Source organism: Sus scrofa, chromosome 6, assembly GCF_000003025.6.
Source record: "Sus scrofa isolate TJ Tabasco breed Duroc chromosome 6, Sscrofa11.1, whole genome shotgun sequence".
In the NCBI taxonomy this organism is placed as follows: Eukaryota; Metazoa; Chordata; class Mammalia; order Artiodactyla; family Suidae; genus Sus; species Sus scrofa.
In genome coordinates, this window is record NC_010448.4 from 297,962 (window position 1) to 324,362 (window position 26,401).

Genomic DNA, 26,401 nt, shown 5'->3' on the forward strand with positions numbered 1-26,401 from the left:
CACGGGCTCCGGGTTCTGAGCGCGGGACGCAGGGCTCAGCTAACGCTCTGTGCTTCTCAAGACAAAGCCAAGTGTGGAGACCTTGAAACTTTATTTCGAAGCAGAATGTACTGGGTTTACAGGTTGGGAAGCTCAGGTCTGCGGTAAAAGGGCCTTTCTTTCTCATTCGCCATGCGGTGCTGTGGCCCGCGTGTCCTCCCCACGGCCCCGCTGTCCACCGACACCCTTCTGGCCTGGAGAGGGGGTGGACGCACGGCTGCCCAGACGGCAGGCTGGTGTCCCCTCTGCGAGCCCTGGGGCCAGGCCCCACCGCACCCCCCCCAACGCTGTGTCCCCGCCCGTGGCCCCTCTCCCCCAGCCGTGGCCCCCATCGGCTCAGGTCGTTCAGGCCTGCCTGGCAGCTAGACCGACCGCCGGGTCTTGGGGATTGACGAGGAAGTGTCTGTGTCCGGGCATCTTCGGGTGGTTTTGGTGGACGGTCGTGGTGGCTCAGGGCACGGTGCCCGGCGCACTCTGTCCTCGGGGCCGGGAGAGGCCGGCCCAGCGCAGTGCTCTCGGAAAGCAACGGGGCGCTTTTCTGCGAGGACCCACTGCAGCGATGTCTAAGCGAAGCCTGGGCATGCCGGCTGGCGCTCCCTGTGCGGGGTCCGACCTTGAGAGCGTCCTTGTCTCCACCTGCAGCTGCTGCTCTTCCTGTTCTTCTTTTCCTTGATGGGCTTGCTCGCCTCACACGTGACCCCACACGTAAGTCAGCCGCCTCCCCCCCACGACCCGGGGCTCGGAGGAGGCCCGGTGGACCCCCCTTGCCCACTGGTCACCTTTGGGCCACTATCCTCTCCTCCGCGGGCCGCAGGCAGCCGGCTCCCCGGAGGCTCTGGCCGTCTGCACTGAGATCCTGGGCTGCCTGCAGAGGAGGAGGGTCTCCTGGCTGCCGCTCTTCCAGCTGACAGAGGCCGGTAAGAGGTCCCCAGACACTGGACAGCTGGGGTCTGGGCCGGGACGCCAGACGCTGGTTCCCTCTCAGTCCTTCTCTCCAGAAACAAGTTTCCCGCAGGGAGGCACGAGCCCTTCTGGGGCCGCACTTTAAAAACTCGTCTTTGCAAGTTTATCTTCTTGCAAAGACACACTCACTTCAGCAACGGCCTGGCCGAGTGGCCGCAGGGAGGCTCCCAGTGCCCCTGCCCAGGCCCCACCCCCAGCCTGAGGACCCTGACCCCGCGGGGCAGTGCCCGCGCGCTGACGGCCCCCCCCCGCTGCAGGAGCCGGCCTGGGCCACACGCTCCTCCGCCTGGCCCCCGACCACCTGCTGAGGCTGCTGCCGGTCGCCTTCTACAGGTAACGGGCCCGAGGGGTCCGAGCGGGGGCTGCCGCCGCTGCTGCCCACCTGGCCCCCGTGAGGTCTGGGGTGACTCTGCCCTCAGCCTTCTCTGACCCCTTGTCCCTGCCCTCAGCCTTCTCTCCTCCTTTGAGGAAGACGCCCCCCTCCAGCAGGAGGCCTTCCTGCACGTGGCTGTCGACATGTACCTGCAGCTTGTGCGCCTCTTCATGGACGGCGGGACGAGTGCCGTCTCGACGCGGGCCCACAGCGGGGAGCTCCGGGGCCAGGTAGGTGCAGGGCCAGGCCTGGACAAGTCCCCCCCCCTGCCCCCCGGCCCAGCGAGCTGCCGCGGCCCCCCTGAGCCAGGCTCTCCGTCTTCTTTCTAGGGCGACCCTGTCAGCCTGATCACAAAAGCTCGTCTGTTTCTGTTGCAACTGATACCTCGCTGCCCGGCAAGGAGCTTCGCGTGTGTGACCGAGGTAACGCCTGGACGCTGGCCTGGCGTCTGCCTCTCCCTGCACGTCGCTGTCGAGGGGGGAGCTCGCTGATGCTCTCACCTCAGGGACAGTGACCGTTCGGGATCCAGCACGTGGCGCCCGGCCCTCGCTGTCTAGCAGGGGTCTGCGGAGCAGCACTCAGCTCGGCATGTGTGCTTTCTTGCAGCTGCTGGCCGCTCCTGGAGCCTGTGACCCAGAAGTGAGGGCGGCCCTCCTGCGCAGGCAGCCAGCCGGGCTCGACCCTGACCTCCGCCAGGAGCCCTGTCTCTTTGGACCGGACCTGCACGGGGTATAGCCCTGCTCCTCTGTAAATAATTTATTACAAGTGTAACAGAGCTCTGGTCGCCCTGGAAAGTGGATTACAAACTCAGTTGCTTTAGTGAGGAAGCGGAATCAATTATTTAAAATCTGCGCCGGCCTCGAGGCACTCAGTGTGGACAGGAAAGTGAACTGCTGGGCCCAGAGCCAGATGGCCACACGGGCCATGCACGGAGCCGCGGCCACCCGACCCACGGGTGGGGCTCTTGGGAGAGCAAAGCCGTGCCGTCGGGGCCGGACCCCCTCTCGCACCTGCTGAGCTCCGTCCGGGCTGGCGTGCCCTCAGGTGGGCTCGGGCTTCACGGCCGGACGCCCCTCGGCCCCCGGCAGGGGCTCCAGGGCCGCGGCCTTGTCCTGGCTCTGCGTCAGCGGGTGCACCATGGACATGTGGACGTTGAGGTTGTGGGCCTTCTCAAACCGCCGGCCGCACTGGTCACAGGCGAAGTCCAGCTCGGTCTCGGCCTTGTGCTTGGTCATGTGGTATTTCAGCGATGCCCGCTGCCGGCACTGGAACCCACAGACTTCACACCTGGGGGACGGGGGTGGGTGAGCGAGGGCGGGCACACCGTGGCCGGAGGGGCGCCCCCCAACTTACTGCAGAGGCTTGGCTCCCGAGTGGCGCATCTGATGGACCAGGAGGTGCTTCCGCTGCTTAAAGGTCTGTCCACACTCATCGCAGATGTAGTTCCGCACCTCTGCGGACCAGAGCTGGCATCGGCGCGGGCACCTGCCAGCGCCTCCCCACTGAGTGCCGGGGCCTGTGTGCCCACGGGCACGGACCACAGGTCCCGGCCTCCTCCTCACAGTCCCGTGTTTTGAGTCCAAACCGGCTGGGTCTCCCTGCCCGCTGTTCTGTCCCTTTGCCCTGGAGCCTACCTGCTCGTGCCTTAGGCACAGACCCTCCGAGGGAGCCACGTCGGGCCGAGTACACCTGCTAACGGCCGAGCTCCTCTGCCCGGCCGCCACGGGGCGGGGGCCGCTGGGGAGTCAGTGCCCTGCACCCTCAGACAAACACCAAAGCCCTGGCTCCCCCATCACCCCTGGACGTGCCCTGGGGCAAAGGCCACGCACGTCCTGCCCAGTGTCACCACGCGTGCCACCTGCTCACCAACACACACCGACACAGCCTCACAGGCACGCCCCTCCCCAACGAGCCACCGTCCACGCGCTTCTGGGCTTAAAACCAGTGCTCGCGGTCACGCCCGCTGCGTCTGCACCGAGATGCACGCTTAGAAGACAAGCCCGGGGCCTCCCCGTAAAACCAACTTGGGACTGAAGTGACTCATTTCCACGAAGTTCAAAAACAAGAGCCACTGTTCAGGGAGGAACACATGTCACAAATGGACCCGAAGGGGGCTCAGGAGAGGCGTGGACGGGCTCCCGCGGGGCCCCCCTGCCGTGGGTCCTGTGGCAGGGGGTGGGGGACCCTCCCGGCCGACGGCAGTCGCGTCAGGGCCACTACCTCCACCGCTTTTAGCTTCCCAGGGCCTACGGCGGCGCCGGGTGAGGCACGGTCTCGCTCCGTCAAAGGAACGACCGGGAGGCCCCCGGGCACCTCCGGGTCTGGGGCCCGCTCCCCGGCCGCGGGCGGGGCGCACCTGTGTGGATGAGCTTCACGTGGCGCTGCAGGTAGCGGTCGATCATGAACACCTTGTTGCAGCCGGGGTGCGGGCAGGGCCGCTCCCGCACCTCCTCGTGATGCTCCTTCACGTGCTTCTGCGGGGGCGGGGCCTGAGCGCGCGGCCCGGACTCCGCCCCCCCGAGGCCCCGCCCCGCCCCGCCCCCCGGCAGCGCCCCTCACCTTCATGCCGTCGGCGCCGCGGTACACGGCCGTGCAGCCCTGGTGGGGGCACTTGTAGATGGTGGGCAGCTCCTCCCTGCGACACAGAGCACGTGTGGCGCCGCAGCCCCGACGGGCAGCGCTGCCCCCGCCCCGCCCGGCCCCTCACCTCTCACAGCGAGGCTTGCTCTTCCAGCCCGGCTTGGGCCCGGGTTTCTTTCGAAGTTTTGGCTCGTCCAGCTTCTTGGCTTCTCTGCTTTCAGTCTTTCTACCAGAGCCCCTGGGGCGGCAAGACACAACCTGAGTCCGGGGGTTTCTGATCTGCAGGGCACGTGCGCCGCCGGTTTTCCCTCAACCAGGAGAAGTGGCCTCAGGCCTCCGGGGCTGCGGACTGGCCCACCCTCAAGCGGTCCCTCTGCCCCCACAGCCGCGACTCCGGGGAGGCGGAGCACAGGGCCGCAGGCCGAACTGGACACAGGAGGGGCGCTCAGGGCGCTGGGCTCCCTCCACCGCCACAGCCACTAAGCTAGAAAAAGATCAGCACCAAGCACGCCAGAACCTGCCCAGAGAGCTGGGGCCCACGGCCGCCACCCCGGGCTGGAGGCCTGGACTCCAGAAACGTGGGGCTGAGCCGGGCACAGCTCCCCCGCCCTGCAGTGTCCTTCTGAGAGGTCAAGGGACAGGCACAGCTCCCTCCGGACCCAAGCATTCAGGAAATCAGACAACTGGGGCTGCAATGACAAGCCCACCGCGGACATGGTGCTTGACGGTGAAAGGCTGGAAGCTGCCTGTGGAGACCAGGGACCAGACAAAGGTGCCCACTTTCACCACTGCTATCCGACATGGTACTGGACGTCCTGCCAGAGCAGTTACGCCAAAAAAAGAAATAAAAGACGTCTAAATTAGACAGGAAGGAAAATCGCCTCTCTTCACAGATGTCACGATCTCATGTGCAGAAAACCCTAAAGAACCCACACAGAAAAAGGCAGCCGGCAAAGCTTCAGGGTCCATCAGCACAGAAAAGCAGTTCCGTTTCTATGCATTAGCTATGAACAGCTCGAAAAGGAAACGAAGAAAACAATTCGTTTTCAATAGCAGCAAAAAGAATAAAAGAGTTAGGAGTTCCTGTCGTGGCGCAGTGGTTAACGAATCCGACTAGGAACCATGAGGTTGCGGGTTCGGTCCCTGCCCTTGCTCAGTGGGTTAACGATCCAGCGTTGCCGTGAACTGTGGTGTAGGTTGCAGACGCGGCTCGGATCCCGTGTTGCTGTGGCTCTGGTGTAGGCCGGTGGCTACAGCTCCGATTCGACCCCTCGCCTGGGAACCTCCATATGCCGCGGGAGCGGCCCAAGAAATAGCAACAACAACAAAAGACAAAAGACAAAAAAAAAAAAAAGAATAAAAAGAGTTAGAAATAAACTTAACCAAGAAAGCGGAGGACTTGCCCACTGCAAGTGCGAAACACTGCAGAAAACTGAAGGAGAGCCAACTCTGTAGAAAGACATGCCACATCCCAGGTTCGCAGACTGAGAACGTTGGCAACAGTCCCCCTAAGCAGCTGCTGCACTCAATCCCTGTTAAATCCTAATGATGTTTTCACAGAAAATCTTTTTAAAATCCTGAAATTCACACAGCACTTCAAGGGACACCGAATAGCCACATGGTTTTGAAAGACAATGAGGCTGGAGGATTCCAAAGTTTACTAGGAAGCTACAACAATCAAAACAGTGTGGCAGTGGCACAAAGACAGACACACAGACCAACTGAATCACTGACAGACCAGAAACAAAACCTTATAGTACAGTCAGCCGACTCTGAACCAGGGCGCCTCGACCATTCCGTGTGGAAAGCAGTCTCTTCACCAAGAGGTGCTGGGACACACCCATCTGCGTGGAGCTGACCCCTGCCTCACACCCCATAGAGAAATTAACTCAGATGCATCAAAGGCATGAATGCAAGAGCTAAAACCATAAAAATTCTTAGAGGTAGATCTTCATGAGCTTCGACTTGGCAATGAATTCTCCAACATGAGACCAAGAGCACAGGCAGCGAAAGCAAGAACAGGTAAGCCAGACTTCAAAATTAACTTCTTCTGCACAACAAAGGGCACCGCCAGGAGAGACCAAAGGGTAAGGGAGAAAATATTTCACACAACTTAAGAGCCAAAAGACAAACAATTAAAACATGGCCAAAGGACACGAAGAGCCATTTCTCCAGAGAAGATAAAAGCCTGTGAAAAGATGCTCCACGCCACCAGTTACGGGGAACTGCAAGGCACAGAGCCACGGAGATCCACCCCTCAGGCCCGAGGACGGCTGTCGGAAGAGCAGGAAGGACCGGGTGGTGGTGAGGGTGCGGAGAAGCTTGCGCCTTGTACATGGTGGTAGGAACGAAAGGGTGCAGCCACTTCAGAAGCCCACAGCAGACGTGTCTCAGCAAGTTAAAGAAGTGCTGGAAGAAGAACCCAAAAGGACCCAAAGAACCGGGACAGGTCCGTGCTACACCAGCCCTCAGAGCATCATTCACAACTGCCGGGAAAGTGTCCACAACCCCAACGAGAGATGGATGGGTCTGCAGACTGGCTCATCCACTCAACAGTGATAGTCAGTGGTAGGAAGGAAAAGGATTCCGACACCTGCTGCACCACCGCACCAAGTGAAGAAGCCAGCAGCCAGAGGACAAGTGTGTAAACCTGCTGATCGGAAGGCCCTGGAAGGGGTGCCTAGATTACAGCTGCCAGGCCTGGGGCAGGGGAGGGATGCCGGCACTTCCCCGAGGACAGTTTCTGTTGAGGCTGCAAAGCTTTGAAACAGTGGTGGCGGTTGCACACCACCATGGAAGAGCTTAGAGACCAGGGGACGCACCCTCTCCAACAGTGAAACGGTCCACCTCAGTAAAAACAGACGAAGAGCAGGTGTCCTCTGCAAACAGTCTCTTACCAAGAACCTCTCCAAGGCCTGCAGGCTGCACCCTGTCCTCTCTACCGCTCCCCGCGACCTGCCAGGGCCCCACCCGCCGCCGCCTCGCCCTCTCCCGCGGCCCGACGCTGTTGGAGCCCGGCTCTGACCAGGGCTCCCTCGAGATCCCAGGTGTCCCGGGCCCACGGTTTTGCCGGGTGTAGGAGGACCGCCCCCAGCACCTGACTCGCTGCCTCCGGGCCTCTGCTCCCGCTGTCACCTCCTGGCTCACCTGGCTGAGGGCCCCGAGGGGCACGTCTGCAAGGACAAGGTCACTCGGACGAGGGCTGCCCAGGCCCCGTCCTAGGAGGCCAGCTGGGATGCAGGCCTCAGGGCACAGACCTGGGTGTGCCCGTCCTCCAGCTCGTGACCACGTGTGCTCCCAGAGTCCTCCCAGGGCCACCTCGGAGCAGACCCTCCCCCCTCCTGATCCTATCTGTCCCCTCACCCCATCAATGGCCCCAGACCTGCTGGGCAGCAGGACACAGACGTGGATTTGTAGAGTTCAAGGGGGGAGTGGAGCCCCCGCCCAGCCCTGGGCTGCACCCTAAAAAGGCTGTGCCTGGAAGGAGCCTGGTCTCCCCCACGTGGCATGGGGGCTCTGGGGGCGGGGTCCACCCACACCTCCCTGTGGCCCAGCCAGCCTGCTGTCCCCTCCGAGACCCTGACTCAGCCAGGCCTCTGACTTTGAGCTCCTGTGCCTTCTCCTCTCCTGTTTCTAGACCCAAACCCATCAGAACATCAAGGAAAAAAGGAAGCCATGCTTGATTCTCAATTTGTTTTGCGCTTCCCTGAGTAATGGTGCCCCCGCGTTTTGTCCCGTGTCCAGTGCCCGAGTTGGGCAGGCCTAACGGGAGGTCTTCTCCGTGTCCCTGGGCCCGGGGCGGGGTCGGGGAGCAGTGACACACGTGGAGAGCAGCCTCCGCAGCAGGACCCCGTTTCTAACAGAAAACACAGCCCTGGGGGGAGGGAGACTCGACAGAGAGGTGGCCCAGAAACGAAGCCACTGCAGAGCTGGGTTGCCGCGTCTCCGAGGTGGAGACAGAGCAGACACTGGGGCCTTGCGGCTGGCCGCACCCACAGGCTCCTGCCTCCCAGGGTGAGGCTGGGCCGCGTCCTGGTGCTAAACTGGGAGGGGCCTCCCGGGCCACTCAGGAGCCGCAAGGTGCCGGGCTGGGCAGGTCCGGCCCCCGGGGAAGCACAGGGTGTGCTGAGCGTGGCGGCAGGGGGAGGGCAGGGCTCCGTCTAGGTCACAGCTGGACTCGCCCCCCCCGCCCACGTGGCTGCTGCAGGACTGCCCCCCTGACCTCTTTTCTGGGAGCGGCTCAAAGGACTCGTCCGAGGAGTGGGTGTTCTGCTTCCTGTCGTCGTCGTCTTCGCTCAGGAAGCCTCTAGGAGGAAGACAGACCCTTTAGCAGAGCCCGGGGAGAGGCGACAGGCCCAGTGACTTCCTGTCTGAAGGCACCACGTGGTCCCCACGTCCCAGGACGCGCGTCTCCTGATCCCATCTCCTACCAGAAAGGACTATGCAGGCGACTCACAGCCTGACGGTCCCGTCAGCCACTCTTCTCACACACGGGACCTGGGGGCAGGAAGAACCTCTCTTCGGGGGCCCCAGGCAGGCTGTGAAGACCCTCACAAGAGGTGGGCTTCTCAGGATGTGAGCTTTGACTTTTAGCATGTCAACTCAGGAGTTCCCATCGTGGCTCAGCAGAAACCAACCCACAGGTTCGATCCCCGGCCTCGCTCCGTGGGTTAAGGATCCGGCGTTGCCGTGAGCTGTGGGGTAGGTCGCAGACACGGCTCGGATCCTGAGTTGCTGTGGCTGTGGTGTAGGCCTGCAGCTGCAGCTCCGATGGGACCCCTCGTGTGGGAACCTCCATATGCCGCAGGAGCGGCCCTAAAAAGACAAAAACCAAAAACCAAACAACAGCGTGTCAGCTTAGCCTCCTAACTGAGCCCTGCCCAGACGGCAGGCCAGCCTCAGCCATTTCAAAGGTCACAAGGGCCCGAACAAGACCTGTCCCTCTGTCACCTGACGCACGGTCAGCACACAGGCTCTGTGGACAGACAGGGCCAGGCGGCCACACTCCACCCAGAGGAAGGCCCGAGGGGGCAGTGGCCTGCGGGACGGCCACGGCCACACCTGACCCCGAGGAGTTCCTAGCACACACGCACAGGTGCACAGCACACACACACACACACGGGTTCCTCCAGCATCCTGGTCGATGGCACCAAAACTCATGCTGCCCTGCTTGTGGGCAGGAAGGATGGCCACAGCCGCACGGCGGGGGCTGCCTGCGGCTCTCGTCCAGGGGGGGGCGGCCAGGGGCAGACAGCTGCCCCGCCCGGGAAGGTTCACCCTCCTGTGCGGCCTCTCCCCCGACACCCCCACATCGTGGTAAAGGGCCAGAGGCTGGCTTCCTCTGTTCTCGCAACATCTGCACTGGCCGCGAACCTCAGGCTTTGGAGAAGGAGACACGCCAGCAGCAGCAAAGGCCTGGTCAGAGGACCTCCGCGCCACGCTGGCTGTGCCCACACCGCCCGCAGTCCCAGCCGGTCTGAGGGCCCCTGGGATACAGGAAGCCCCCAGGTAGGAACGAGAAGCCTGGATGCAGCCCCGCCACGCCTCTCCTCCCCACAGAAAGGGAGAGGGCCGGCCAGGACCCCAGGGCCACCCTGGGGTGGTGGAGTCTGGTTCCGAGGAGGAATGTTAGGCTGTGTAAACCCACTCTTCTCTCACCCCTCAGAAAGGTCACTGAACTCGTCTTTTACCCGATCATCCGAGGTTGGAGACGGAACCTGCTTCTCACCCAAGTGCCCTGAGAAACAGAGAACAAGGCTGCAGTCACCTGTCTCCACGAGCAGCCGCCAGCCGCCAGCCCACTCGCCTGCCGCCCCCCCGCCCAGCGTTCACAGCCAGTCCTTTGGGGACGTTCCAAACATGGCTGTTATCAAAGTGCACCCCGTCTAACAACCCCAACAGCTCCGCGAAGCCACCGCACAAGTCCCCTCTCCCCGCCAGCATCAACGTCACGGTCTCTGAGCCATCGGCAGCCGCACTTCCTGAAAGCGCCCCTGAGGACGGGGCACAGGGGAGCAGCCCAGCACCCGGACGTGCCTGCAAGACGCCCGCCTGGCCCTCCTAACAGAACGGCCACGAGCAGCTGCGCCCCACCCCTGCCTTGGGATCGGGCCCCCCCCAGGGCCCTGTGTGCCCCACAGCCAGTGAGAGGCAGCGGCTGAGGCCCAGGGAACCCCCTGCGCTGGCTCAAGACAGCCTCAGAGGCACCGCAAGCCCCCAGGCCACCCCCCAGCTCAGGCGCCGGCAGGCGGAGAGGAAAGCCGGGCACAGACACACTCGACTGCACAGGAAGCGCTGGAACGGGGGCCGCTCCCTCCGTCAGATGCCGGGAGAGGCGCTGAGGCTGTCCCCGTCACACCCCAGCCCCTCCGCACACGACACCACAACCAATGCCTCGACGGGCACGCAGCGTCCCAGGACAGGGGCTCCGGCCTGACAGCCCAGAGGCGCCTCCTACCTGGGGCCCCACTTGGGGGGAGGCTCGGCTCAGGCGGGGGGCCCGGGCCAGGCCCCACAGGGTCGCCGTCTGAAGGAGGCCGGGCTGTGTCCGTGGTGGGCGGCATCTCGGTCCCAGCCGCCGTCACTCTGCCCTGGGAGCTCTGAGGGGCGGCGCCCGTGGGGCTGGCCCCCCGGTGCTGGCTGAGCCACGGGGCCTTCTCCTTGTCCCACGTCCACTTGACTCCCAAAGCGCCGTCCAGCAAGAGGGCCCCGCAGCGGGAGCCGGCGTCCATGGTGTAGCCGTGGCCCTGGCCGCAGCCCCACACGGCCTGGACGACGCCACAGTACTCGGAGGGCAGCGTGCTCTGCAGGCTGGGCAGGGCCCCGCAGCTGGCCGCGTGTCCGTGCACCCACCCCACCAGGCCACGCAGGCCCTGGGCGCTCGAAGTGATCAGGTCCACTGGGGAGAGGCACAGAGACGCCAGCAGGTGGCTGGTCAGCACACAGCACCCCCAGCGCCCCCGCCCCCGCCCGGGGCGCACTTACCCACACAGGCTCCCTCCTCGCCTGGCAACGGCTGGACACCGACCCTGCCAAGGAGCAACAGGGCTCGCCGTGAGCGGGGCCGGGGCAAGCAAGACCCGGGCACAAAGCGCGCTGCCCGGGCCGCCGCTCCACGTCCACGCCGTCCCCACGCAGCCCCATGCCTGGGGTCTCCTACACACCCCAAGAAAACGAGGGGGAGTTCCCGTCGTGGCGCAGTGGTTAACGAATCCGACTAGGAACCATGAGGTTTCGGGTTCGGTCCCTGCCCTTGCTCAGTGGGTTAAGGATCCGGCGTTGCTGTGAGCTGTGGTGTAGGTTGCAGACGCGGCTCGGATCCCGTGTTGCGGTGGCTCTGGCGTAGGCCGGTGGCTACAGCTCCGATTGGACCCCTGGCCTGGGAACCTCCATATGCCGCGGGAGCGGCCCAAAGAAATAGCAACAACAACAACAACAACAACGAAAAAAAGAAAACGAGGGGGTGCCTACTTTGCGCCAGGCTTCCGATGGCCCGTCGGGGAGACGTTGACTCTCTGCAGAAAGCACGTGAGAAGCCCGTGGCACTGGTAGAACTGGGCGAGGCAGTTCTTGCAGACAAACTGAGACAGAGCTGGGTCCTGGAGGACAGCCACCCCCAGCAGACGCTGGAAGTCCCTGACGAAAACACGCTCCCCGGGGGGTGGTCTCTCGGAGCTCTCCCCAGGTGCCCTGCCGGAGATGCTGCGCAGACTCCGGGAGGAGAACTTCCCGTGGCAGAGGCGACAGTGGCCCATGGCCAGGGCCCGGGCTGTTCCTGGGCAAGCACAGGAAACATGAAGTCAGCGGGGAGGCTGCCTGCTGCCCAGAGCAGGCAGAACGCGGCTCCCAGGGCAGGTGAGGCCCAGGCTCCTCCAGCCACTCAGCTCCTGGAGTGGGGCCTCCATGCCCCTTAAACACAAGTTTCTGGTCCATGTCTGGGCCAGAGGCAGACCGCTTCCGAGCTCCCAGCTAAATATACATCCTTTGGGAGACATGGCCAGGGAGGGCCTTTAGGTCCAGAAAACCTTCCGGTGCATTCTAAACACTCCAAGACAAGGCCGGTATTACCCTGCTATAACAAAGCCAGACAAGCAAAGAAACCACAAGAAAAGACAACTACAGGCCAGGAGTTCCCGTCGGAGCTCAGTGGAAATGAACTCTACCGGCTTCCACGAGGATGCAGGTTCGAGCTCTGGCCTCGCTCAGTGAGTTAAGGACCTGGCACTGCTGTGAGCTGTGGTGTCAGCTGCAGACACAGCTCAGATCCTGCGTTGCTGTGGCTCTGGTGGAGGCTGGTGGCTACGGCTCCGATTCGACCCCTAGCCTGGGAACCTCCATATGCCGCAGGAGTGGCCAAAGAAATCGCAAAAAAAAAAAAAAAAAAGAAAGAAAAAGAGAAAGAAAAAGAGAAAGAAAAAGAAAAAAGTCACCCAAATCATAAAGAAGTAAAACTATCTCTCTTTGCAGATAACATTATGTATAGAAGACGCCACCAAAAAACTGTTAAACTAATTCAGGAAAGCTGTAGGATGTAAAACCAATACACAAAAAAGTCAGCTGATTTCTCATACACTAATAACAAACTATCATAAATCAAGAGAACACAAAGAATAAATCACTGGAGTTCCTGCTGTGGCACAATGGGATTGGCAGTGTCTCCGCAGCCCCAGGATCCAGGTTCGATCCCTGGCCTAGCACAGTGGGTTAGGGATCCAGGAACTCCACGTGCCATGGGCTGGCCACAGAAAGGAATAAAGCGTCTGGAAATAAGTTTAACCAAAGAGGTGAAGATCTGTACCCGAAACTGTAGGACGCTGACGAGATGAACAACGGACAGATGTTCCACAGCCTACGAATCCACCTACAAGTGGAATGCAATCCTACCAAAACCCTAGTGGTATTTTTCACAGAAACAGAACAATCTTCACACGTACATAGAACAAGAAAAGACCCCGAAAAGCCAGAGCAATCCTGTGCAAGAAAAACAGAGGCAACCAGACCTAGAAGATCTTTCTAGTTCTTCCTTCCAGAGAAAGGAGCCAGAAATACCACATTTCCTGGTTTCAACTATAAACTATCTCATAAACCTCCAGTCATCAAAGCAGCACGGGACTGGCAAAAAACACTCAGACTAACGAAACCGAACAGAAGGCCCAGAAACAAATTCATGGAGTACTTCCCTGGTGCCCTAGTGGGTGAAGGATCTGGCACTGTCACTCCCTGGCCTGGGAACTTGTGCATGCCATGGCCACAGGCAAAAAAAAAAACAGTTAAAAAATAAATTCATGTGGGGGAAAAAATGTAATTGTAATGTATACATGTAAAGATAACCTGACCCCCTTGCTGTACAGTGGGAAAATTTAAAAATATATTAAAAATAAATACATAAATAAATAAATTCATGTATATATATATAGTCAATTGATTTATGATAAAGGCGCCAACAACATTCAACGGGGAAAGACTAGTCTCTTTAGTAAGTGATGCTGGGAACGCTGGACAGCTGCGTGCAGAAAGTGCAGCCAGACCACTCTACCACCACACTGCAACTCAAGGGGGATGAAGGACGTGAGATACAGGAAACCCTAAACCCCCAGAAGAAAATAACAGGGCAACTCTTGACATCCGTCACGGGGTGATTTTTTGAACTGACACCACAGGCAAGAAGAAACCAATGGGGCCGCCGCGGCACAGCACAGAAAAGCATCCCCAAACTGAAGGGCAACCCACCGAACAGGAGAGACTACTGACCAGTCGTACACCTGATGAGGGTTAATATCCAGCCCAGGTGAAGAACTCCCAGGACTCAACAGCAAAACACAAAGCATCTAATTTAAAAACGAGCAGAGTATCTGAATATACACTCTTCCAAAGAAGGCAGACATATGAAAAGATGCTCAACATCCCTAATCGTCAAGGAAATGCAAACCAAAACCGCCATCAGCTACCACGTCACACCCGTCAGAAGGGCCATCAGAAGGTAGCAACATGCAGGTGAGAACGTGGAGAAAAGGGAGCCCCACGCTCCGCTGGTGGGCAGCTAAACCAGTATAACCACTATGGAAAGCAGTAGGGAGACTCCTCAAAAAGTTAAAAGGAGTTCCCGTTGGCGCTCAGAGGAAGCGAGCCTAACTAGCATCCACGAGGACTCGGGTTCAATTCCTGGCCTTGCTCAGTGGGTTAAGGATGCGGTGTTGCCATGAGCTGCAGCGTAGGTCGCAGACCAGACTCAGATCCCGTCTTGCTTTGGCTGTGATGCAGGTCGGCAGCACACTCCAAGTGGACCCCTAGCCTGGGAACTTCCATACGCCACAGGTGACGCCCTAAAAAACAAAAGAAAAAAAAGCAGATTCTAAAAGTTCTCATCAGAAGAAAACAAACTTGGAATCACACGTGGTGATGGGTGTTAACTAGACACATTATGGTCATTTCACCACATGCACAAATACAACATCAATTACATTGTACACCTGCAACCACTACCATGTTTTATGGCAATTAGACCTCAACATTTTTTTACAAAAAATAAGTACATATTTCTTGAGTAAATAAATGCCTCCATGGTTACGGAACTTCATAAACTAAGCTGAAAACTTCTCCCTCCTCACACGACCCTCCTGCGACCAGACGTGAGGACGCCCGTGCAGCTCTGCTTCCCCAGGTGTCCTGTCTGCGAGTGCAGGCGATGCCACCTGCCCCCCGGGAGGATTAAATGCGCGCAGCAAAAGCCCTTCTCCAGGGGCAAAAGTACCACACGCAGGCCAAGTACATTTTAACGCCCGTACCACCTGCCAGGCAGGGAACCCGGCACTCTTAGTTCTGCTTCGATGAAGAGGAAGCTGAGGCCCCTACAGATGAAGCAATTTTCTCAAGGCTGCACAGCACGGGGCAAACCAGGAGTGAAACTCGGACCTGCCCGACGGCTCCTTCGAGCACCAATTACTCAGCGCGCCCAGAGTCGGCGCCGAGGGTCAGCTGTCTTGCGAAACTTCTCCCCGCGGAGGCTACCGCGTCCGCCGGGGAGGCCGCCCCCACGCCTCGGCAGGGGGGGCCCCGCCCGCTCTCTGAGGAGCGGGGACACCCTGGGCCGGGGCGGGGGGGGGGGGGCGCTGAGGCCCCACCGCCCCTCAAGCCCGGCAGGCAGGACCCACCTGCCTCGTCGGCGCCGTCCTCGCCCGCGTCCGCGCAGGCCCGCGCGGGGCCCCAGCTCAGCCGCGCCGCCACCAAAGCCGCCGCCTCGGCCACGGTCGGCCCGCTGCGGGCGGGGCGGCCCCGGGCCCGGCCACCGCCATAGCTGCTGCCGCCGGTGCTCCCGCGCTGCCCGGACGACAGGAAGCGGCCGAGCCGGTCCCGTTTCATGGCTGCTGGGGCCCGGCCCCGGCGCTCGGGCCCGCTCGCTCAGCCGGCCTGTTTGCGAGGCAGGGCTCGGGGTGGCTCGGCCCGGAGCCTCCCGTCCGCCCCGCTGGACGGTGCTCGCCTGTTTCCGTTCCCCAGCGCCCGGCTCCCTGGAAGGGGCGGGGCGACGCGGGAGGGGCGGGGGGAGGACAGCGGGGCCGGGCCGAGCGCGGCGGCCAAGGGGCGGGGCCTGCGCGGCGAGCCCGTCTCCGCCGGCCGGGGGCACTCAGACGCCCTCGGCGACGGCGCGAAGCTCTCTGAGAGCTCCGCCGCCCGCGCCTCCTCCCCTTCGGCCCCAGGAGCCGACCTCGCAGCGCGCCGCGGGCGGGGCCGCCGGAAGTGCGCCCGCGACGGTGCCGCTTCTTCCGGCGGTCCGGGGCTCGGGCGGAGCCTGCGCCCGCGCGTCTGGCGTTCCGGGCCCCGGGCCCCCGGCCCCGCCCCTCGGCCGCGGCCGCAGCCGCCGCCTCTCCCGCCGGCGCCATGGCCGCTGCGGCCGGGGACGGCGCGGTGAAGCCCCTGCAGTGCGCCATGAAGCTGGCCAACGGGGCCATCGAGCTGGACACCGGCAACCGGCCCCGGGTGAGGCGGGTGGGGCGGGGTGGGGGCGGTCGCCGACCCGCCCCGGCCCGGTGGGCGTGGGCGAGGGCGGGGCCGCGGGGTGGGCGCCCCCAGGCCCCTTCCGGCGGCTCAGGGTTGCCGGCTCGGCTTCGGCCGTGACCTTGGACAGCTCCCGCCGGCTCCGGGCCTGTTTTCCCGGCAGCTGGGCGAGGGGGGAATTGGAGCTGAAGCGCTTTCATTTGTGAAGGGGACCCAGGAGGGTTGGTGAGGCAGCCCCCGCCAGAGTGTTCTGGCAGGCAGTCCCGTATATGCGTTTGTTGGGGGCGGACCTTGCAGATCAGTCAGGTTCCCAAAGGGGACGGAATCCAAAAGAGGTTAACTGCGGCGTTGCAGTCGCCTTCAGGGCTTGTTCGAAAGAAAATGCCAGCGGGGGAGGGGTGTGGCTGGTCCCCAAGAACAGGTGTTAATCCGAAAGGCGGCGACCGTCTGGGCCAGCCAGCCGAGCCACAGCAGGCGTCCCAAGGAGGGAAGGAGGCCGCGGGTACCTGGGACCGGCTTCCATTCGCTGCTGTCCGTAAGTTGGGATGCTAGGGCATCAAGTGTCCCCGCAAGTCAGAAATCCTTCCAGCAATCCGTGTTACCCTGATATCTAAGGTGCAGACCTAAAGGTGGGTAATTTAAGAACCGGGATGCAACAAAACAAAACAAAGCACCCTGCTCTGGCTCTACATGCGTGAGCTGTCAGGAAGCCCTGAACTTGAAAGTGCCAGACCCCTGGATGCCCAGGAAGTACTTATTCTGGAGCTCAGAAAAGGGATTTCCCAGAACCTAAGCCAGAAAATGATTGAGATTTGCAGTATCACTCCCTGATTCACCTCCCAGGAAATATTTTTGTTAAGCCCACTGAATGAATGGCCCCTGAACTGCACAGGAAAAAAACTTGTGGCACAGAGTGAAAAATGCAGCAGCTGCCAAGACTGCCTCCTCTGGCCACTGAATGAGAGCCTGAGTTCCTTCCTGTGTGGGAGATGACGGAGTGATGCCAGCGTCACCTCCCGAGAAGAGGGGACTCTGTGCCTCAGGGTGAGCAGTTACCAGCCAGCCAGCTGAGCACGTGAAGCCAGGGCAGGCACCCTTCTCCCTGTGTTTCCACAAGGGCACCGGGCAGGCACGATGGAATTCTTTGCCTCCACTGGCCTGACCCCTGCCACTTCCCTTCACCGGGCACAGGAGGCATATACCGAATACCTGAGGAGCGTCCACTATATCGCCCAGGTGCTGCTGGAAGAAGTGGAAGCCACCAAAGGTATAGTGCCCACCTTGCAGCTCCTCCTGGGCCAGGGACACGGTGGACGGCTTAGCCTTTGATGGGCCCCAGGGTCTGTGGCTCACCACGGCGTGTCCTGTGTCCTACCTGCCTGGTCACTGGCCGAGGCTGGGTGGCTGAGCGCTCAGGAAGCCTGAGTGTGACTAAGAGGATGGAGATGGGCTGGGGTGGAAGCAAGACTGGATGCGGAACCCCAGTCCAGAAGGGAGTGAGCTGCACAGAGGCTGGGGTGGGGCAGCGTCTGAGCAGAGGCCCTGGGGTGGGGGGGTGCCAGGCTGGAGAGAGGAAGGTGCAGCTGGGGCAAGCAGCGCCTTGCGTGGACCTGGGGTTGTTCTGGCGTGAGGGAGGCTCATGGAGGCTTTGCGGGGCAAGGCCAGCCTGGCAGCAGAGTCCCCAGGAAGCTCCCACCATGAGGACAGCAGTGGTGGGTCTGTCTGGACGTGGAAGCAGGGAAGGGCTTGGGGAATGTCCTTTCGAGATGGGCGTCATCACACTTCCTCAGGGCAGGGGGCTGCTGGGGGCGGGCGGGGGCCGGCGTGCGCAGCTTCCACTCCAGGCGCCCAGCAGCCCCGGCAGGGGTGGGAGTCTCTGAGTGGGAGCTGCCCAGGAGGACTGGGAAGATGACGGCAGGGTGGGGGAGCCCCAAGGGGGGGTCCTGAGGAGAGAGGGCCTCAGAGAAGGGCGTGCCGGGGGTGGGTGAGGGCGGTTTCAGCACGACCCAAGTGGCTGCAAGAGGGGCTGGCTGTGCAGGGGGTGGGAGGTGGGCCAGGCGCTGGGGCTGGTGGGTCTAGGGCAGAGTGTCCGGCAGCAGCTCCTACAGTGTGAGTCTGCTGATGGTAGCAGTGCCCAGAGGAGGGAGTGCAGAACAGGAGCCCCCTGTGCACCAGGGTGGGCTTGCACATAGTCAGGGGCGGGAGGTGGGTGATGAAACCGCCTCTGAAATAGCCACGCTGACGGCGGGCTCCGGGGAGGAGGGGCTGTAAGTACAAGTGAAGCCATCGGTGAGGAGTTAGATAGAGAAGAGGCTCTGATGGTCCAGGCGAGGGGACAGGACAGCCACACACAGGGCCAGGAGGTAAACCCATGCCACAGATGGGGCGGGGGAGGCGGGGACTCACCCTGGGGCCAGAAGTTAGGAAGAGGTGGGCTTGCCTTGGTTTTATCTCAGCAAGAATGTGGCTATGGACAGAGGCAATGGTGACCCCCCTTCTTGTGTCTTGCTCCCCAGAAGCTGGGGACCCTGTGCCCCCAGACACATCGAAGATGCTGAAGCTGGCTGAGCAGTGTCTGGAGAGGGCCCAGTCGACAGCTGCCAAACTTGGTGGGTGTCCAGCAGAGAGCTTTCCCAGGGCACCCCCCAACTCTGCATCTCCACTGGGGAACGTGGGGCCCCATGTGCAGGCCCTTGGCTGTGTATGTCTTACAGGGAAAACACGCCTGAAGCCTTCCATGCCTGCGGCCGCCCCTGTCCCCTCTCCTACCAGCCGACACCGCCGGGTGTACTCAGACGAGGGGGGGAAGCTGTCTCCATTTTTGCCTCCTGAAATCTTCCAGAAGCTTCAGGTGGTAGAGTCGCAAAGCTCTAAGAAGTAAGATGGGGAGTTCTTTGGTGGCTTAGCGGGTTAAAGGTCTCCCTGCCACTGCTGTGACGCAGGTTTGATCCCTGATGGGTCCCAGGACGGAGGTAACCCAGTGCCCTGCAGAAACAAGCGCAGGTGGTCTCACGAGAAGAGCACCTTCAACCTTCCTCAGACGAGCGGTACACAGTCACAGGGAACCGGCAGCGAATCCCGAGACTGCAGGAGCAGTGGCAGGATCAGACCTGCCAAGTCTTCAGACAGACTTAGGTGACACAGGTCATGGAACAGTTGTGCTCCCTACAATTAGAGAAACAAAAAGCAGGTTTGAAAATCCTTGCAGGCGGAGTGCTTGCTGTTAAGAACCCAACTCAGTATCTATAAGGATGTGGGTTAGATCCCTGGCCTCACTCAGTGGGTTAAGGATCTGGCATTGCCATAAGCCACAGCATAGGTCACAGATGCTGCTTGGATCTGGTGTGGCTGTGGCACAGGCCACAGCTGCAGCTCCAATTCAGTCCCTACCCGGGAACTTCTATATGCAGCCATAAAAAAAAAAAAAGTAAAAAAAAAAAAAAAAGAGGAAGAAAGAATATACTTGCAGGGAACGAGAAATTACACAATCTGGGAGTTCCTGTCATGGCTCAGCAGTAAGGAATCCAACCAGTATCCGTGAGGACTCAGGTTCGAGTACTGGCCTCATGTAGTGGGTTAAGTATCTGGCGTTGCCGTGAGCGGTGGGGTAGCTCGCAGACGCAGCTTGGATCCCATGTTGCTGTGGCTGTGGTGTAGGCCGGAAGCTGCAGCTCTGATTCACACCCTAGCCTGGGAATTTCCACATGCCGCAGGTGTGGCCCCAAAAGGAAAAAAAAAAAAGAAAGAAAGAAAAGGAAAGGGAAGAAAGAAATTATAAAACCTGTCTTGATTTATAATAGGGGTCAAATAAAGAACCAAATAAATATGAAATAAAAATACTAGCTATTTTTAAAAACTAAGTCAGAAACAATAACACATTATGTTCTCCTATGAAAATGCACACAAAGACACAAAGAGGAGTGGACAAGTTTATAACAAAAGGGTGTTCTTTTATGGGGCAGCGAGTTAAACATTTGGCATTGTCACTGCTGTGGCTTGGATTGTTGCTATGGTGTGGGTTTGATCCCTGGCCTGGGAGCTTCCACATGCCACAGGTGTGGGGGCCGGGGGTCAGGGTAGGGGTTGTAACAGCAGACCAGACACAGCTGAAGAGAGAATTGGATATTAAAAGGTAGCTGGAATGGCTCACCAAAAAAAAAGAAAGAAAGAAAGAAAATTTGAAAAGGATACAGAAGGTCTAATGGTTATTGGAATTCCAAAAAAGAAAAGAAAAAAAATGCAGGAAGACCATTATTTCAGGTGATAAAGGCAATTTTCTAGAACTGATGAAAGACACTGAGACACAGATACCAGAATCCCAGCAGGTTTAGCAAGAGGATGGGGCTTGGGCCGATGCTATATCTCGTCTCTGCACATGCGGCTCTGGGTCCGGACGCGGCACCAGACTTCCACCCCAGGACAGCCCTGTGTCCCCACAACACACTTTCTCCCACCTGTGAAAGCAGGAAGATGCGCTGTTTTGATGTTGGGGGCTGTCGTGGCGATGCGACCTCCCCTTCATGGGCTACAAACTAATCTAGCTGTTTGGCCACCATGGTGCTGCCGAAGAGTTTCATGCTGTTACCAAACACGTGTCACTCATTTACCCCTAAAGGTCTGGGTTCAGGTCCTCTTGAGAACGAAGTCCAGGAGGTGTTCCCGTCGTGGCACAGTGGAAATGAATCCCACTAGGAACCATGAGGTTGCAGGTTTGATCCCTGGCCTCACTCAGCGGGTTAAGGATCCGGCATTGCCAAGAGCTGTGGTGTAGGTCGCAGCTGTGGCTCCAGATTTGATCCCTAGCCTGGGAACCTCCGTATGCCACAGGTGTGGCCCTAAAAAGTCACAAAAAAAAAAAAAATGTCCAGCCCGTAGTCTCCTGTCCACCACAGACCTCCTCCCTCCTTTAAGTTCCTGCCCCCATCACCACCTCCTCACCTTCTGGTCTCAGGGCAGGCTCAGGAAGGGTCTCGGGTGACCAGAGCATTCCTGGGCTTCCTGGAGCCTGGACAGCAGCTTGTCACCATTCCAGGGAGATGACACCCCTGGAGGAGGCCTCCCTGCAGAATCAGAAGCTGAAGGCTGCCTATGAGGCCCGGATGGCCCGTCTGGACCCCAGCCAGGCCATGCAGAAGACATCCCTGGTGAGCAAGGCCAGGGTCTGGGTGGGTGGTGGCGGTGGGGGAGCAGGCCTTAATCGCTCCTTCCCCTTCCAGACCCTGTCTCTGCAGCGGCAGGTGATGGAGAACTTGGTGATCGCTAAAGCCCGGGAGGAGACCGTATCCTTTCCGTCCATCCTTGCTGTCCAGAGGCAGAAATTCCATGTGGCCTTCAGCTGAGGGAGGAGGAGGCCAGGCAGCGAAGGTGCCCTGGTCCGGGTCTGGGAACAGAGTTCTTGCAGGTTCCGAGAAGCACGTGGTCAGGGACGGTTCCTGCCCAGCACTGCCTCCTTCCACCTGCCGGCCTTGGCACAGACCACCCTGCTCCTCCTGGCACCACGGACCCCTCCACTCCTCAGGTCCACTAGGACTTGCCCTCCCGCCCTGAGTGGGCCGGTCCTCCGGCCCTAGCCCTCCTCCCGCCCACCCGCTGGACCCGGAGTCCAGCTGGGCAGTGGGACGCCCCCGGGGTCAGTGCACGCCGCCGCATCAGAAAAGGCCTTGACCCTGCGGCTCCAGCTGCAGAGGAAGATGGAGGAGCGCCGGCTGCGACTCCAGGAGGCCGCCAACAGGTGCGTCTGCTCCCGGGGCCGCTGGGGGGACTCCCGCGCTGAGGCCCTCAGACCTGTCCTTCCCCGCAGGAGGTTCTGCAGTCAAGTGGCCCTGACCCCCGAGGAGCGGGAGCAGCGCGCCCTCTACGCCGCCATCCTGGAGTACGAGCAAGATCACGTGAGTCCGCGGGCAGGCGCGGGGGCGGGGCTCCCCGCAGGGCACCGCCCCGCGAGGGAGGCGGGGCTTCCCGCGTGCCCGCCCCCACGGTCTCCTCCGCTCAGGACTGGCCGAAGCACTGGAGGACCAAGCTCAAGAAGAGCCCGGGGGACCTGTCCCTGGTGACCAGCCTGGTCTCCCACCTGCTCAGGTACTAGAGCCTGCAGCCCCTCCCTGATGGCCGGCTGAAGGCAGAGGAAAGATTGAAAAGGAGTGGGGGGGCTTCTCTGCGCGGCCCGCCCGCTACCTCGGGGCCCCTTTGCGCTGACGGCCTCTCACGGGCCTTCTGGCTTCTCAGAAACAGGGTTTATTTCCAGCATTCGCCGGCGAGAAAATAGTCCCAGTCACTCCTTGGGCATCCCTCTTGGCAGGGCCACGTTGGGGGGCGGGGGGCGTGAGGGCCTCGCCAGCCCCCGGCCCTGACTCTGCTGCCTGGCGGGGGCTGCCCTGGCCCGCTGCCTCTTCCCCCGCTCGCAGCGTTCCTGATCACCCCATCTCGCAGCTCCTCAAGAAGCTCCAGTGTGCGGTGTACCGGGCGCTGTACCCCATCGTGAGCAGGGGCGCCGGGGCCACTGCCTCTGCCCCGGGCTGCTGTTCCCTGCCCCCCGACGCCGACGGGCTGCTGGCACCCGGAAGCCGGCGGCTCCGGCCCTCACAGAGCCTCTACTGCATGCCCTCCCCCGCTGAGCCCAGCCCCGTCCCCCCACCCCCAGAGGGCCCCTCTGACAGCGCCCCCCACAGAGGGGTGGACAGCAGCCCTGCCGGGCCCCCCTCCCCGCTGGCAGATACCTCACCCCACCTGCCAGGCAAGGACAGCTCCTTTGAGGACCTGGAACAGTTCTTGGCTACTTCTGAGAGGAGGGGCCTGGGCCCTGGGGGGCGGCCTGAGCCGCAGACCCCGGGGGGGAGGAAGGAGCCGTTGCTGGAGCAGCTGAAGGGCGTCGTGCAGGACATACACGACGCCATCGGTGAGGTCCGCAGCACAGGCCACGTGGGCAGTGTGGGAGCTGTGCCCGGGAAAGCTGGTCCCAGGCCGGGGTGGGCCGAGGCAGAGACCAGCCTGGTCCCTATCAGTCTTCTGTTGGGGAAGGGTCTGCCGTCAGAGCCTCTGGCCACCAGGTGGTCCTCGCTGACTCGGGTCAGACCCGAGTCATTGCAAAGAGCAAGTGCAGCAGAGTGGCACGAGGCTCCTGTTTCCTGCCTGGAGGACAGCGGGTTCCCTCGGGGCCCGGGGGAGGGGGCTTACATCCATCCCGAGGGGTCAGGCCAGCAGGGTTCCTGAGGGTGAGGCGTGAGGCCCAGCAGCCAGGGGCCTGCGCTCGACAAGCTCTGGGCGAGTCCCCCCGCCCCCGGGGGTGGGGAAGGGGCCCTTTAGCTCCTGGACATCAGATTTCTCGTCCTCACCTATGCTTCTCAAGTTCCTCTGGGTTCCCACAGTTCGGGGTCAAGACCCTTTTCAGAAAGAAGCTGTCTTCTGCCTTCCCTCCCAGGCTTGTCTCCTCGACCCCTTGGAGGGGTGGGGTGTGACCCTGTGACCCCCAGGGATCCGGGCCCAGACTTCCCGTCCCGATCTAGGGTTTGAAGGGGAGGGGAGGCACGGCCAGACTGTGGCTGCCCAGAGACTGGCTGGGGTGGGGGGGCAGGGGCAGGTTGGGGGAAGGCCCTGCCTGGGCCTCCCAGGCTGGCGGTGGGGGGTGGCCTCTAGTGGCTGCCAGCCGTCCCCACAGTGCGGCTGTGCCGGCTCTCCTCGGCAGACAGGCTGCTCTCGCTGACACTCCTGGCTTTCGAAGGCCTGAACACAGCTGCCTCCAAGGACCGCTGCCTGGCCTGCATTGAGGAGTCCTTCTTCTCGCCCCTGTGGCCCCTGCTGCTGGCCGTCTACAGGTGCGGCACCGCGCCAGGGCCCACAGCCAGCCTGCATCCCACCCTGAGGTTCTTCCGTGCTTCCCACTGCTGCTCAGAGTGCAGGGCCGGCCAGCTTTCCCCAGCCCTGCCTCCGTCCCCTCCCAGGCAGGGTCCCCGAGCCGCTGAGCCTGGCCTCTGTCTGCTGCAGGAGTGCCCACCGCCTCCGGGAGGCTGCCCTGAGCAGGAGCATGGAGCTGTACAGGAACGCAGCGCCTGCAGCCATCGGTGTCCCCACCAAGCTCCTCCCGCGGGACCCTGAGGCCGTGGGAGCGGGCCCCTACCCCTACTGGGCCGCAGCCCAGGAGCTGGGGCTGCTGGTTCTGGAGACCTGCCCCCAGAAGAAGCTGGAGTGCATCGGTGAGGGGGCCGCTTGAGAGGAAGGAAGGGGAGCGTGGTCGGATGGGACAGGGTCCCCCCGGAGGGTGACCTTCCCCTGTGAGCTGCAGACCCTCCTGTCGAGTAGGGGTGTGAGCAGCACCCGCAGGAGGGGTCCCCCTGGCTCTGCCCAGCTCCGCGCTGACGGGCAGGGCCAGCGCCTGGGGCGTCCTGGGCCGGGGTCCTGGCCGCTCCCCCGCAGCCTCGCTTCTGTGCCACAGTGCGGGCCCTGCGGGTCGTCTGCGCCTGTGCGGAGGACAACTGCCGGGCCCAGGAGGCTGCACCCCAGCCCGGCACAGCCGCCATGTGAGTCCCCGGGCCCGGCCTGTGGGGGACGCTGGGCACATGGGGCCGCCTTCAGCAGGTGCGGCCCTGCTCCGCCAGAAGCACACGGTCCATTTCAAGCCCCGACCCAGGGCCCCAGCCCCGCGGACGGCATGTTCCTGCCCCCCGCCCATCAGGGAGATTTCCGATCCTCACCCCAGAAGCATGTGCCCCCCTCAGGTGCACACCTAGGGAGCCCCCCAGACCCGGGGAAGACCTGTTCCAGCCCCGAGCCCCAGCCGCCAGGGAGCCGGAATCCCCCTACCCAGGCCCTGCCTGTGGCCAGCAGCCTCCTTCGCCGGCCATGGCACCCACCTGGGGCTGGTCCTCCTGCCACCCTGTGCCAGAGACCAGGGCCGCTCTGAAGGCACCTGTCCTGGCAGCCCGGTGGGTGGGCTGTGGTGCCTGCCTGTTCCCAGAGGCCTGCAGGCGAGAGTCAGCTGAGCATGAGGTCAGCTGGGAGCCCCCACCCCCAGGGCCCGTGTGCTGGGCCTTGGCTGCAGGCTCGGTCGGGCCTCGTGGCCCAGCCTGGCCCTCCCGGCCGCCTTCCCCATCTGGCCTCTGAGAATGTGGCTGCAGGCCCCCCGAAGGCTGGCTGGCGGGAGGGGCCGGGGAGGACGGCCGGCAGCCCAGGCCTGCTCCAGGGACCGAGCGGGGGGAGGGGGTAGCCCCACTGTCCCCTGGAGCCCGCGCCAGCCGTGCCTCCCGACAGCGGGGCCGACGACCTGCTGCCCATCCTGTCCTTCGTGGCGCTGAGAAGCGGCCTCCCCCAGCTGGTGTCGGAGTGCGCAGCCCTGGAGGAGTTCATCCACGAGAGGTGGGTCCACGCGGCCTGCAGCCCCTGCCCTGCCCCCTCCCCAGCTGCCCCACCCCCCGGGGGGCCCCAGTGTCTGGGTTTCCAGGTGCAGGGTCTCCTTGCAGCCCCTCCAGTGACAGCCCCGCCTGCACGCAGGTACCTGATCGGCGAGGAGGGCTACTGCCTGACGTCGCTGCAGAGCGCCCTGAGCTACTTGGAGCTGCTGCCCCGGGGGGCCCTGGGCAAGTAGAGGACGGGGTGGGGGCCGCTGCGGTGGGCTTCTTGCCCCCGCCCCAGAGCTCAAGGAGGCCCCTCCACTCCTGACAGGACGGAGCTGAGCGGTCAGCGCCAGGAGCCAGGCCCTTCTCTTTACTGCCCCAAGCCGGGAGAGGCCCCGGGCAGGGAGACGGGACTCTCTCGGGACCTGCACACTCGCCCGGCTCAGCGCAAGGACAGAGGAGGCCTGTCTTATCTGAGTCAAGAAGGGAGCCCGTTACCACCTCCGAGGCCCGGGACCCAGGGGGGTGGAGACTGCGGTTTGTTTATTTATTGGCCACTGACTACTCTGCTCCGTCCTAGAGGCCTGCCTGTGCCCAGGGCGCCTGCCAGGCCTGGGGGCTCTGAGCCACACTCCCACCCTTGGTGGTGGGCACCAGACCTCCTGAGACCCCTGGCCATTCCCCACGGTGACTCACCCCTTGTGGGGTCAGCGCCTGCCTGTAGCCCATGGCCCGCCCACTGACTGTCCCGGGCAGCCGCCAATCCAGCGGCAAATAAAGAAGTCACTCACCAGCTCGGCTCGTCTGCTCCCCTTCCCCCTGGCTGGCAGAAGCCTGGGGTCCATCACCAGGGAGCCTGAGCCCCCAGCCCTCTGCCCAGGATGGGGTCCCTGGAACTGTACCCCTGACAGGACACCCTCTGTGGGGCCTGGCAGACAGGCAGGACCTGAGCCCAGAGCACTCATCCCAGAAAGCTCGGGGCTCAGCTTTGGGCGCAGGTGGGGACCACACACGCTGCCCCTGGAAAGCAGCAAGCAGGTGGCCTGGCCCCAGCCATGGAAGGGGGGCCCCTGAGGGAGTTGGGCCGCTCAGCCACGGCACCAGAACGGGTCGTGGGAGCAGCGGGTGG

At 62.1% G+C, this 26,401-nt stretch overlaps 3 protein-coding genes across 28 annotated transcripts in view; 2 read left to right on the top strand and 1 right to left on the bottom strand.

Moving 5' to 3' along the window:
* FANCA (Fanconi anemia complementation group A) overlaps positions 1–2,198 on the top strand; it is a 46,953-nt gene extending 44,755 nt beyond the window's left edge. For 6 of the 7 annotated variants that reach the window (XM_021096998.1, XM_013994301.2, XM_005653229.3 and 3 more), the window contains 6 exons: positions 682–744; positions 854–956; positions 1,260–1,335; positions 1,452–1,605; positions 1,705–1,797; positions 1,982–2,198. In XM_021096998.1, coding sequence (XP_020952657.1) covers positions 682–744; positions 854–956; positions 1,260–1,335; positions 1,452–1,605; positions 1,705–1,797; positions 1,982–2,110 — 618 coding nt within the window. In that variant the 3' untranslated portion in view covers positions 2,111–2,198. Of the gene's footprint in view, positions 1–681; positions 745–853; positions 957–1,259; positions 1,336–1,451; positions 1,610–1,704; positions 1,907–1,981 lie in introns of those variants that run through there. The other variant, XM_021097002.1, reaches the window with a different exon arrangement.
* ZNF276 (zinc finger protein 276) lies at positions 73–18,490 on the bottom strand. Of its 2 annotated transcripts, none has more exons than XM_013994367.2 (11): positions 18,353–18,490; positions 11,426–11,729; positions 10,940–10,983; positions 10,413–10,853; positions 9,614–9,692; positions 8,178–8,261; positions 4,083–4,193; positions 3,935–4,010; positions 3,732–3,849; positions 2,729–2,828; positions 73–2,662 (listed from the first exon to the last, which is right to left on the bottom strand). In XM_013994367.2, exons 2-11 carry the CDS (start codon positions 11,707–11,709, stop codon positions 2,416–2,418), a joined length of 1,584 nt encoding a protein of 527 aa, XP_013849821.1. In that variant the 5' UTR covers positions 11,710–11,729; positions 18,353–18,490; the 3' UTR covers positions 73–2,415. The 2 variants fall into 2 exon arrangements, with proteins under 2 accessions (XP_013849821.1, XP_003355762.1); XM_003355714.4 differs by lacking the exon at positions 18,353–18,490 and adding an exon at positions 15,106–15,459.
* Positions 15,752–26,065, top strand: VPS9D1 (VPS9 domain containing 1). 19 transcript variants are annotated; one of them, XM_021097014.1, is made up of 16 exons: positions 15,773–15,928; positions 17,138–17,213; positions 18,463–18,555; positions 18,661–18,823; positions 20,898–21,090; positions 21,163–21,225; positions 21,625–21,677; positions 21,747–21,834; positions 21,939–22,024; positions 22,351–22,841; positions 23,628–23,757; positions 23,927–24,135; positions 24,375–24,459; positions 25,190–25,294; positions 25,430–25,515; positions 25,601–26,065. In XM_021097014.1, exons 1-16 carry the CDS (start codon positions 15,830–15,832, stop codon positions 25,609–25,611), a joined length of 2,031 nt encoding a protein of 676 aa, XP_020952673.1. In that variant the 5' UTR covers positions 15,773–15,829; the 3' UTR covers positions 25,612–26,065. The 19 variants fall into 19 exon arrangements, with proteins under 19 accessions (XP_013849810.2, XP_020952680.1, XP_020952666.1 ...); XM_003355706.4 differs by having other exon boundaries at positions 20,979–21,090; XM_021097016.1 differs by having other exon boundaries at positions 18,466–18,555; positions 20,979–21,090.